Source organism: Sinocyclocheilus anshuiensis, unplaced genomic scaffold (genome assembly GCF_001515605.1).
Source record: "Sinocyclocheilus anshuiensis isolate Anshui unplaced genomic scaffold, SAMN03320099.WGS_v1.1 scaffold205, whole genome shotgun sequence".
NCBI lineage: Eukaryota > Metazoa > Chordata > Actinopteri > Cypriniformes > Cyprinidae > Sinocyclocheilus > Sinocyclocheilus anshuiensis.
The window spans coordinates 510631-522731 of NW_015536497.1; the positions used below are offsets into that span (position 1 = coordinate 510631).

Consider the following 12101-nt stretch of genomic DNA (forward strand, 5'->3'; position numbering starts at 1 on the left):
TAGAAGCTTCGCTTTGATTGGCTGGCGCCAGGCTCGTGAATGATTGGCAGCACTTAATGAGAGCCCAGGAGAGTTAACCCAACAGCTGTTTGTTTGCTGCTAATGAGAGACTGGTAGAGGAGAGAGAAAGGCTCACACGCTGGAACTCTTTGAAAGAGGCTGCCTTCAGAGTGCCTGGCAGAAAAGAAGAAGTCCTACCTCTCCCTGAGGGCCGGGCTCGGGGGTCTGCTGCAGTGAGCCACTCTGGAGGCTCCTGGGTTCTGCCACCGCTGTTCACCACAGATCGGATTTGATGTTTGCACAGAGACCAGGGAGATGTGGCTTGTCAAAGCTTTGCTGTGTCTGTGATAATTAGGTTTAACAAGATTGTATTGATCTTTCATAAAAGATGACTATATAAAAAGATGATGAACCATTTTTAGCACTTAGGTCATGTGATTTTGGTAACGATATGCGGTGGATTGGCACAGTTTTATCTATACAGAATCCTGCCTCAATTGTTCTTTCTCTCTGAGCTTTTATAAACCCCCCACAGCATGGTGGAAATAATTAAACGTGTAGTTTCCAACACAAAAAAATCACAAAATGTCTGTTGGACTCTTTCTGAAGGACAAACTGCCTGCTATCTTTCTTTTATACAGACCTCCTCTCGGCTGGAGGGAGCTGCATGATTTTAACAGACAGCATCAGGTGGCATGCTACACCCAGTGTAGGAAACATCTACCGTGCTGAAAACATACAGGGCTAAAAATATTGATTTGAATACTCAGTTTTGCAATGTAAACACTGAATTAAGAATAGCAGGTTCTACTTCTGCTCCGCTGGTCTCACGGCAATCAATAAAGGCCTTGGCAGACAGTTTTTAAGGTACTTAAAGGGATAGTTTTGCCAAAATTAAAAATTCTGTCATTGTTTACTCACCCTCATGTTGTTCTAAACCTCCTAAACACAAATAGAGATGTTTAGCAGAAAGATTTCTGTACAATGAAAGTGGATGGGGACCAGGGGCTGTCAAGCAACAAGGATGAAAAGCACACTAAAAGTAGTTCATACTTGTTTACAGACTTGTGCGCTAAATTCAGAAGTCATCCAGTAGCTTAGACAGCAAAATATTGCTTGACAGCTTCAGTCATTTTTCAATTACACAATTTTTCAAATTACACAGTTTTCAAAAGGCATGAGGGTTGGTAAATCTTCATTTCAGGTGAATGATATCTTTAAATTAAGGATGAATGAGAGTTCAAAAGTTCCTATGTTAATATAATGCTTGAATGCGGTGAAGGTAAACTTGCTGGCTTGCTGTCTCTAATGGAGGGCTTGAGAACGAAACAATTCAAACTCTAAATTGTCCCCTCGACTAGCTAAATACAGAATGTAGAACAGAAATGAGTAGAAATATAGGTGGAGTTAGGGTGATTGACAGGATTAGATGAACATATTTCTCCCAAAATGTAATTTATAACTCCAAGAGGAGAGACCTAAATGTCAGCATACAATCACGACTTCCAAATCCGTTGTATTTGCATGATATTCTCTTACTATCTTGGCTCTTAAATGACTATGATAATATAGCACTGATGCTAACAAAACACTGAGTTTTAGACACAATGTTTATATGCACCAATTTTCACCAATCAGAATGAATCCAATCTGCTTTTATATTCTAAAAGTGCTGTTTATATAAACCCTAAACTTTACAGTCCGATTCACATATTCATTTAAAGATGCCGTTTGTTGCATTCAGAACTGGATAAAGTCACCGCAATGACGTCACCAGAGCTACTGTGAGTGCAATTGTGATTTTTGCTTTGATGACACATCTAAAAACAAAGCTGACATATGTCAGAAGAGCTTTTTTCGCACACATTTAGTACATATTCTGTCTCCTCCACTGACCAGTTCGTAAGATGAAAGATGGAAATAAACAGGCATGTTCGTACAACGTAAAATGTATGTAAATATGCATAAAAGGTGTTTTTGAATCCGATTAAGATGATTCAAGCGTTTACATGCTCAGTACACAATTGAGTGGGGCCCCGCAGTCCAGGGAGGCCTCTGCAGAACATGATTTCTACCAAGGGGACCCCTCGGGTACCACTTGTTAGGGCCCCCAAAACTCTAAACACGCCCCTGTACATGCTTTTTTTTTCTATTGATCAGATTATTTCATGTCTACACCACCCCTTTCAATTCGATTGAATTGATTGAGGTGTTTACATGAAGGATTTTCAATCAGAATTAAGTCATCAATCGGATTACATGCATTTGGTTGCATGTAAATGTAGCTGTGACACAAGGCAGTGTTTTTTTTATTTCATTATGATTTCATTTGTCATTATGGCATGAGCCCACACCTGCCCAAATTTAACCAAGAAATAAACATACATGACATAGATGCAGCAGATGTTTCCTTTCTGTTGTTGTTGCTGTCGAGTGTCTTCATTCAAAGCTTAATCACACATCTCCATTCATTCCTATATGTGCCCATTTCAAAACGGCATGTTCAGGGATGAAGTCTAGTCTTCTGTTACACGATCTAGCATCCTTTCTTCAGCATAAGAACAACAACAGCGGCTCTGTCGGTGTGTGCGTGTGTGTGTGTGTGTGTGTGTGCGCGCGCGCGCGCGTGGGCGTGGGCGATGGGGGAGTGGATTTATAGGGTAGATTAGAGCAAACGTGAACACGCTTTGCCAGCCGTGTGTACATTCAAACGCCCGTGGGTGGCGCCAAAAGAGCAAAGAGCGCTCAGCTCTTAACTGTTGAATGCATCAAACTGTATTTGTTCATTGGATGCGATTCCAAATCGATCAATAATCATCACATTTTATGACCCAATTGCTCAGTATTATGATCCATGCACGAGAAAGTAATGACACAGCCAGCAGTGCCCCGTGGGTGACCCTTGGAAGGCTCTGATGCTTAAAGACTTTGAAGCCACCTCTTTAAAACTAACAACTTTAATTAAAAAAAAAAAAAAAAAAAAAAAAAAAAAAAAAAAAACATTTGCTAAACGAAATGGTGATGCGTACGAATCACCTCTAAACGAATCGTTTTCCCTGGAACAGTTTCCAAAACCGGTTAAAGTGATATTTTTAATAAGGCCATCACGTGGTCCCTGTTTTTGATTACATTTTATTTAAAGGCATTTTTACTGTAAATTTTATGTCTACCAGTCCATTTCCTATATAGCCAACTCGGCTCATTAAAATAACAACTTGCAGCATTTGGAAATTTTCGTTTGTATATTAACATTCTGATTTTCTGCTGTTTAAGTAATTCGCTTTTAGGTCCATCCGTCAAATCCTCAGTTCATTCCGAAGGGTGTTGTTACTATCAGACCACATTTCTCGGTCCGATAACGGCGGTGTTGTTTTGAACACAAGAAAGTTCAATGACTCGTGAACCGATTCAGTCAAATTCTGGTTGTGTGAACTGGTTAAAACAATTCATTGAAGAGGTCTGACCCGATTTGGTCACGAATCTGTCTTGCTAATAGGAAGCAATGAAACAAAAGGATATGGGCCATATATATTAGGCTATTAACAATTATTTTCCTAACCTAATTGTGCCTTTTTCATCAAACAGCCTGTGGCGCACAAGAGCCCCACCTCCTGTCGGTCTGCGCGTCCGCCTGTGCGCGCTTCTAGAGGGGCGACAGCGCGCGGTGCTGAGAAATCTCTTCACTCACTCTCTCGCATGCATAGAAATGCAGGATTAACCCTGTGCGGAGAAGACCCCTGTGCCAAAACTGCGTTGATAGTCTACTTCTGAGGAAAGCGAAGGGCGAAAACCCGATTCCATACGTTCTGCCATGTACTGTTACATTTTTACATTATTTCCGGTAGATTACGCTATCATTCCATAACGAATAACGAGCTGCACTGTCAAAATTTGTGAGAACCTGTACTCTCCTAAAATGAATGTTTGAGGATTTATGGACTGAACCGGGGGGAGTCGCTCGTATTAGAACTGTTCTTGTGTTGAGAAACAACAGAAAAGACAGTTCAACACCCATCATCAGCCGTAATTTCTAATCCATTAACACTTAAATGAGTGCCGACGTTTTCAAACTGACGCGGAGTCGTGGGAATGGCGTGGGAAAATAACGCGTTCACTTATGGATTGGTTTCAAACGAAAGGATGTTATGTTTTCTTGATGTCTGGATTCTTTAAAGCAGGTGTTTAGGGGTCCTTGTAACCACGAAGGAAACATCAACTGTAGTTGATCCTCAGACAAGAAGCCTCGGTCTCGGCAGGAAAAAAGTGATCGACGAAGGTAGGCAATGCACTTTATTGACGCCACTGGAAAATTAATACAGCTGAGGGGAATGCTCGTTATGTCGTTGGCTCATATTTAAATCTTCGATACGCAGCGGTATGCCACTGCAGAAACTATAGTGATTTTGAAGTGCCTATCGATTTCAGTGATATGTGTGGCAGCCCTTATTATTTCGAGATTCTGACCGCATTTAGACGGGGTTTATGTGCCGCAGAATCAATCGGGCTGTTTAGGTTTAAATACAAATAACCACTTGTTTGTTGCCACTAGTATTTAATGCGACGCGAATTCACGATTCTTATTTATTAGTGCTGTAAACGTTTTGCGGATCGTTTCGTGATCCAGCTGCGGTGAAGATAGTTGACGAACGACCAGTTGAATGTGCTGTTTGCCGTGCGCGAGTGCAAGTCATGTATAACATTATTATCGTTAGTAACTCGTCATGTAGCCGCACTAGGTTGGATTTTATTCCACTGGGCTGCAGATAAAAAGGAAATCGCAGTCGAGCGCCCACCTGGGCTGGCTGGGTCAACAGCAGGATCAATGTTTGGTCAAATCCCTGTAAAACTGATTACAGGATCCCCCCATCCACCATCTCAACCCACAACCCTGTCTGAGCTCAAAGGAAAGGATGGTGTGCGTCTACAAAGTGGGGTTTACAATAAATAAATAAATACAATCCAAGACAAACCCCCTGTGAGATGATATTAATAATAATAATAAGTATTAGTATTAGTATTATTATTACTACATACATTATCATAAAGCTACCAATAACAAAAAAAAAGCAAACTAATAATGCACTTAACAATAAAAGAAATTATAGTATTCCTAATGAGTTTATGCAAAGGATGCATGGTCTTAAACAGACATTTCTGAATTCATTTGCCTGTAAAATGACCCAGCGTTTGTCCATAGGGAAAGGTATGGCTAATAATATGAGTAACTGATTTAATTGGACTGAGCTGAAATGCTAAACCTGTTGAACCTGAATGAATGTGATAACAGATGATTTACAGCACTGCAGAAAAATAAAAGGTCACAATACTTCAGGGAAAATAAAAGGAACTATCAGTCTGCATGAACTATCAGTCTCAAGAAAATGACTTAAGTGAAAATGACTTAAGAACTTGTTTAGGGTGGCTCTCCTGCATGTTCATTTCTGAAATTGTTGCAGGCATCTTGTGCAGTGTAAGCAAGGCTTGAAATGTACAACTAAGGGTTCTGTCTGAAAGTGCTTGTGCTGGATTTTCAACAGACCTCTGAATATTCTCAGCACTGTGTGAGACTGATACACTGGCTGAATGTGGCTGGTTCGTTTAGATTGTCTAGGTGTTTACCAGCGTTCACTAGGGAAGTGATACATAGTGAACATATGTTCTGCTCTTTGCCTCTCCACAGCATGAAACCAACTGATGTCTTTGAAACAGACCCTATAGCTAATGTTTTCATCAACATATTTTCTGGTGCTTACACTTGAGTTCAGAGCTATTATAATAACCTTTTGTTCATGAGGGACTCTGAATAGCTAAAAATCAACAGCACTTAAATAGTTTGTTGAGTGTTTGTAGACTCTTATCAGGATGAGATGAAGTGCTTATGCTCTTGGGGTGTTTGAAGAGTCTCTTATGTAAAGCATGTTTCCGTGTTTTACATTTTTAATATTATTATTATTACGATTTGCTAGATCCATGTATGAATCTCTGTCAATTTATTGTGGCTGCTGAGGGAGTTAAAATGATAATGGCTTCTACAGCCTGTCAAATGTGGCATGAAAAAGCACTCAAATGAACCTCCCCCTTACACATATCTTCAGCAAAATGTTTTCACTTTCCTGTGAATCGCCCCAACAAAGGCAAAATGCAATAACCATGTCAGTGCTGGAACTGAGGAAAAAGAGCTTCATTTTTTTTGATTGATTTTTATACTCTGTTTTCTCTGAATCTGAGGATAGTTCAGCTAGACTTGTCTGTCAGAGGACAGACCATAGACTAAGAGACCCAATATCGGTCATAACCCACTTTTGACAAAATGTGTAGTTATTGTGCTTTTGTCTATGTAGTGCAGTGCTGTGTCAGTGAATTTCTATTCAGTTTGAATTGCGTGGTTATACAGTAGAACTGGCTTGAAGGTTCCTCAGTTGTAGGCAGGTTTATTGCCTGCATTTTTTTTTTTTTGTCACAAATCATTACATGCACTAGTCAGTTATTTGGAGCAGCATACTTAAAGCCATTAAGGTTTATAAATTCTGAGAAGAACAAAAAACAAAAACAAAAAACAATGCACCAAAACACCACAAAATTGCATTTTCTCCACTAAGACATAATGCATGGGCCAACATATCACCACCGTTAGGAGCATTTTTACATATCTGTATTCTGTAGCAGTAGATCCAGTGTTCCAGTCTCACTGCATTACTTATGTGGTTGCTGGTGTGGTTGCTCACTGCATTACCACCTTCCCACTGCCATGAGTGCAAGTTATTGCCTGGGCCTTCAGAGGCTGTGCTTTATGCCACAGCCCCTAATCATGTTTTTACACTATACACTATCAGCACAGCTAAATCGACAGGAGACTGCCCTACAAATGAAAAAAGAGGACACATCAATACCTGGGCAATTAGTGCATCAATATGCTGCACTCCCAATCTTAACAGATACGAAGGAATTGGATTTCTGATTGGATTTCTATGCATTCTTGTGTTTAGCTATTTTGTATAACACTTATTTACTTTCCTTTGTATCATGGCCGCTTGCAAAGCCTGTATTGATTCTGGTTTGACTCATGCTCCATTCTAGATGTTACATGGATGTTTTGCATATAAACATATGGGGTCTTCAAAGACCGTAGCATTAAGTGCCCCAGATGAATAAACTGTCTACTGTCTTTTAAAGGCACAACATCATCTCACTCAGAAAATAATTAAACTCAAAAACTATATGGTGCTTAAAAAGGAGAGAAACCTGGATCCAGGGGAATACAGATCAAAGCAGATGCTAAAATAGAGGATAGTAATTAATGAGGAGGCCTAGCAGGTTGAAAATCAAACATGAGCATTACAGTGTGTAAATTAGCCTGAAACTTCTGAGCCTTGATAGGACAGATATTCCTCATCTGTCTTGAGTAAATCTGTACTTTGAGATAAGGGCTGGCCTTAAGGTGCTCTGTGACTTAAGAGTGCAGCGTCTTAATATACCAGTGTTTCACTGAGGGGAATCTTTCAGCTTACATTCTGTGATGCTGAATGGTTCCTTTGCTGTGTTAGCAGTCTTCTTCGTACCTTTTGTCTCATCAGCACTTTGCATTGAGAAACTGCCTATTTTACGTTATGGGCCAATCAAATGAGTGTAACCTTCATTAAAGTGAAGTCATCCAAAATAATAGCCCGATCACTGGCTGTGAATATGCATTGGATTAAGCATATGTTGAAGAAAGTGCATTATAAACTGCATGTAAGATGGTTTAATTTATTTTGTAAATAGTACAAAGCTTGCTGAGCTGTTGTTTCGAGCCTAACAGTAACCCATACCTTCTTATTAAAAAGTCCATTAAGAAGTGTCTTATTGCGTGTTCTAAATCATTAATTTTCAAAAGCATCTTAAAAAAAGACTTAAAAATTAACATTTTCCTATGTGGTATTAATAGGGATGATGTAACTTCCAGATTGAAGAAATTAAGCATTGTTGTAGCAATTAAGGTACTAAATCATTGGCTGAAGTTGAAAACATTACCATGGTTTCAAACACCTTTTTGAACGACATTTGTACAGTAGGTCTTTATTGTGTTTCTTTACATACAAGTAATCGTCTGCTCAAAAATGAGGATGATAAATAATGTAAGATAATGAGAGAGGAGGCTTTTAGTGGTGTCGGGGGAAGAGGCATTTTCCGGAGAGCTTTTACGACTCTTAGCCTTGGATTTAGTGCTCACAATGTGTACACAAAACAGTGTGTGCTGTGTGCATTCTGTTTCACCCTTGGCTAGTCCCTCACTGGTAAAGTAAATTAAAAGAAAAAAGGAAATTAGTTTTTCTATGTTTGTTCAAATGAGTACCACATGACACACTTGTTTACGATTTAACATGTTTTTCCACACTGTTTTGCAGACTGAGGTGTTACCTCTCCAAGGGCCCATGGATCTCCCTGTGGTGTTGTTTCTGCTGTGGGGACTGTTACTGGACTTGCTGAGTGGTGCGGTGGGTGGCATTCTATACCGCATGCATGAGGAACAACCTCCGAGCACACTGATTGGCAGTCTGGCGGCTGACCAGGGCCTACCAGACACTGGACACCTGTACAAACTGGAGGTGGGCGCTCCCTATCTGCGGGTGGATGGCAAAACTGGAGATATCTTTACAACTGAGATCCCCATAGACAGAGAGACACTGAAGGATTGTCGTAATAAAGGCAAGCCCTGCTTTCTGGAGTTTGAGGTGTCTGTCACAGACCTTATTCAGAATCAGAGTCCACGGCTGATAGAGGGAAGGATCGAAGTGCAGGATATCAATGATAACACACCACAGTTCCCCTCACCTGTCCTAACCCTCTCAGTTCCAGAGAACACCCACGTGGGGGCACTCTTCTCAATTCCACTGGCCACTGACAAAGATACAGAGAGAAATGGAGTAGCTGACTACACCTTAACAGCAGGACCAGAGGCTGTAGCACTCTTTGGTCTGCAAGTTGCAGAGGACAGAGGTGAAAAATTGCCTCAACTCATTGTGTTGGGAAGCCTTGATCGAGAACGGAAAGACTCCTACGATCTCACCATCAAAGCTGTGGATGGAGGCAATCCACCTCGCTACAGCAGTGCCTTGCTAAGGGTCGTCATTGCTGATGCCAACGACAATGCACCCCAATTTGAAAAATCCTCCTACGAAGCAGAGGTCGCAGAGAACAGCCCAGTTGGGCATTCTGTGTTACAGGTAAAATGGCAAAAATGCTAAGTCAACCTTTATATCCGAACAAAGCTAGATAAATTGCCTGTTGCATCATGTTGAAGTGTGAAATTTTAATGAGTGCTGCTTTTCCAACCTCCCAGCTGTCTGTTCTTTACTTTGATGCCTTACATCAGTGGAGCAGGGCCTGACTTACTAGATTCATTTTCCTTAATTATTTGAATTATCCAGTTTGATCATCACATACACGTTCATCTAGTTAAAGAATAAATAAGTAAAAAAATACACATTAATTTGGTTAAATAAAATAGCCTACATGCTCATTTGGTTAAATAATAAATCACTATAACTTTTAAGATTAAATTATTAAGATGATCTGAGTAGTCTGTGAAGTTTCTTTTAAGAAATCCCACTCTTTATAGATAGCATGTGCCCCAGAAATTCTGTTATGCAATGCTTTGACTATGTTCCCAGTTTTGTGTTATAAATAGATTCACTGTTTAAAAACCCACTGAATGTTAATGAATGTTTTTTTGCAGTCTTGTCCTACAGTGATTTTTGTACATTGTCTTGAGTATATGTAAAATCCATTTAGCTGTTTTTTTATTACTTTTCATTTAAATGTATTTCAGTGAAATAACTATATTTTCAAAGTTTCAATAACTATATTTTCTATTGCAGGTGAAGGCTAATGATTCAGACTTGGGTCCTAATGGTGAGATTGAATACACATTACATCAGGCCATTGATCCTGTGCCAAAACTTCTCCGGATAGACCGCTCATCAGGCATCATATATGTCAAAGGCCCATTGGATTATGAGGAGATCAACAATTTGAAGTTTTATGTCGTTGCACGAGACAAAGGCCCCTCACCCAAAAGTTCTAAAACATATGTTTCTATTGATGTGACTGACCAAAATGACAATGCACCAGCAGTGGAAATCCGAGGCATTGGTCTTGTGACCCATAGTGATGGAGTAGCAAACATTTCAGAGGATATGCCTGTAGGCACTGCAGTGGCATTGGTCCAGGTTTCAGACAAGGACGAGGGAGAGAATGCTGTGGTGACATGTGTGGTTGCTGGTGATGTTCCTTTCCAGCTTCGGCCAGCCAGTGATTCATCAGTTGACAACAAGAGGAAGTATTTTCTGCAGACCACAACACTTCTGGACTATGAGAGGGTTAGGGACTACCGGGTGGAGATAGTGGCAGTGGATTCAGGCAATCCAGCTCTGTCCAGCACTAACTCGCTAAAAGTCCAAGTGACTGACACAAATGACAATTCCCCCATTTTCTCACCGACTCTGTTTGAAGTGGAGTTTGCTGAGGAGAACCAGCCAGGAGAAAAGGTGGTAGATGTAGTCGCCTCAGATGCAGACAGTGGCACTAATGCAGAGCTGGTCTACAGCATTATTGCAGACTCTTCAACAAGGGGACTTTTTGAGATTGACCCTAACTCAGGTGAAATACGTGCTCGGAGCCCTCTTGATCGTGAGCACAAGGAGCGCTACGAGTTCCGTGTTACTGCAGCAGATAAAGGGGTTCCCAGTCAAAAGGGTACTGCCACAGTTGTAATCAAAGTACTTGATCGGAATGACAATGATCCCAAGTTCATGCTGAGTGGATACAGCTTCTCAGTCTTGGAGAACAGGTCACCCCTTAGCCCTGTTGGCATGGTAACAGTACAGGACATGGACAAGGGTGAGAATGCTCAAGTGCAACTTTCTGTGGAACCGGATGTGGGCAAATTTGTGATCCAGAATGGGACTGGCACTATTCTGTCCAGTATCTCATTTGACAGAGAGAAGGAGAGCAGTTACACATTCCGCTTGAAAGCTGTAGATGGAGGGGATCCACCAAGGTCATCTTACGTTGGAGTGACCATCAATGTCCTCGATGAGAATGATAATGCCCCTGTTGTCACCAAACCATCTAACTCATCCTTCATACGTCTGTCTCCTATGGCTGCTCCAGACAGTGTTGTGGAAGTGGTCGAAGCTGAGGACATTGATTCTGGTTCCAATGCTGAGCTAGTATACAGCATTGCTGGGGGAAATCCACATGACCTTTTTTATATCACTCCATCTAATGGTGAGATCACATTAACCAAGGAACTAACTCGAAAACATAATGGTCTGCATCGACTGGTGGTAAAGGTGAGCGATAGGGGCAAACCTTCCCGCCACGCCATTGCCTTGGTACACATTTACGTAAATGAAACCATTGCCAACGTAAGTCATGTGGAGGCACTTGTGGGGCATAGCTTGTACACCCCACTAGACATGGATATTGCAGGAGACCCAGATTACGGTTTGGCTGCTCAAAGAAGCAACATTGTATATGGCAGTTTAGCTGGAGTGGCGGGAGGGGGGCAGGCATCGCCTTCAAAGAGAAGCTAAGAGTGGTTATCAGGCTGGCAAGAAGGAGACCAAAGATTTGTATGCCCCCAAGCAAGGGCCAAAAAGTGGCAAGGGGAGAAAGGGTAAAAAAGGTAAGCCACCAAAGTCACCTAAACCTCTTGGAGAGGATGAGGAAGTCAGCCTTCAAAAAAGTCTGAAATTTAACCTTGATGGGGTCAACGACAGCCCCAGGATTCATTTGCCTCTGACATATCCGCCTGGAAGCCCTGACCTAGGCAGGCACTACCGTTCCAATTCCCCATTGCCCTCCATCCAGCTCCAGGCCCAGTCCCCATCTGCTAAAAATTAAAATCTCAGCCAAATTTAGTGACAGATGCGGAGAGTGGAGCGTGACAGAACGAATGGTAATATGCTCACCGATGACTCAGTGCGCGTGGCAATGTGCTCAGGTGCGTGTGACATCCTTGGCTCAAGCTCTCCCAGTTTAAGCTCTGATGAGTGTAAACATAGTGGCCTTGTTTGCCGTTTATTGCCAGTGAGGATTGAGCGTGATGACTGGCTTCA

At 41.4% G+C, this 12101-nt stretch overlaps 1 protein-coding gene across 1 annotated transcript; it reads left to right on the top strand.

Moving 5' to 3' along the window:
- The first annotated feature begins 3741 nt into the window (after positions 1 to 3741).
- Positions 3742 to 11886, top strand: LOC107688365 (protocadherin-1-like). Its single transcript, XM_016486018.1, is given in 4 exon segments — positions 3742 to 4276; positions 8385 to 9203; positions 9858 to 11542; positions 11544 to 11886. Coding segments are annotated over 3 exon segments (2820 nt in total). The 5' UTR covers positions 3742 to 4276; positions 8385 to 8411.
- The last annotated feature ends 215 nt before the right edge of the window (positions 11887 to 12101 follow it).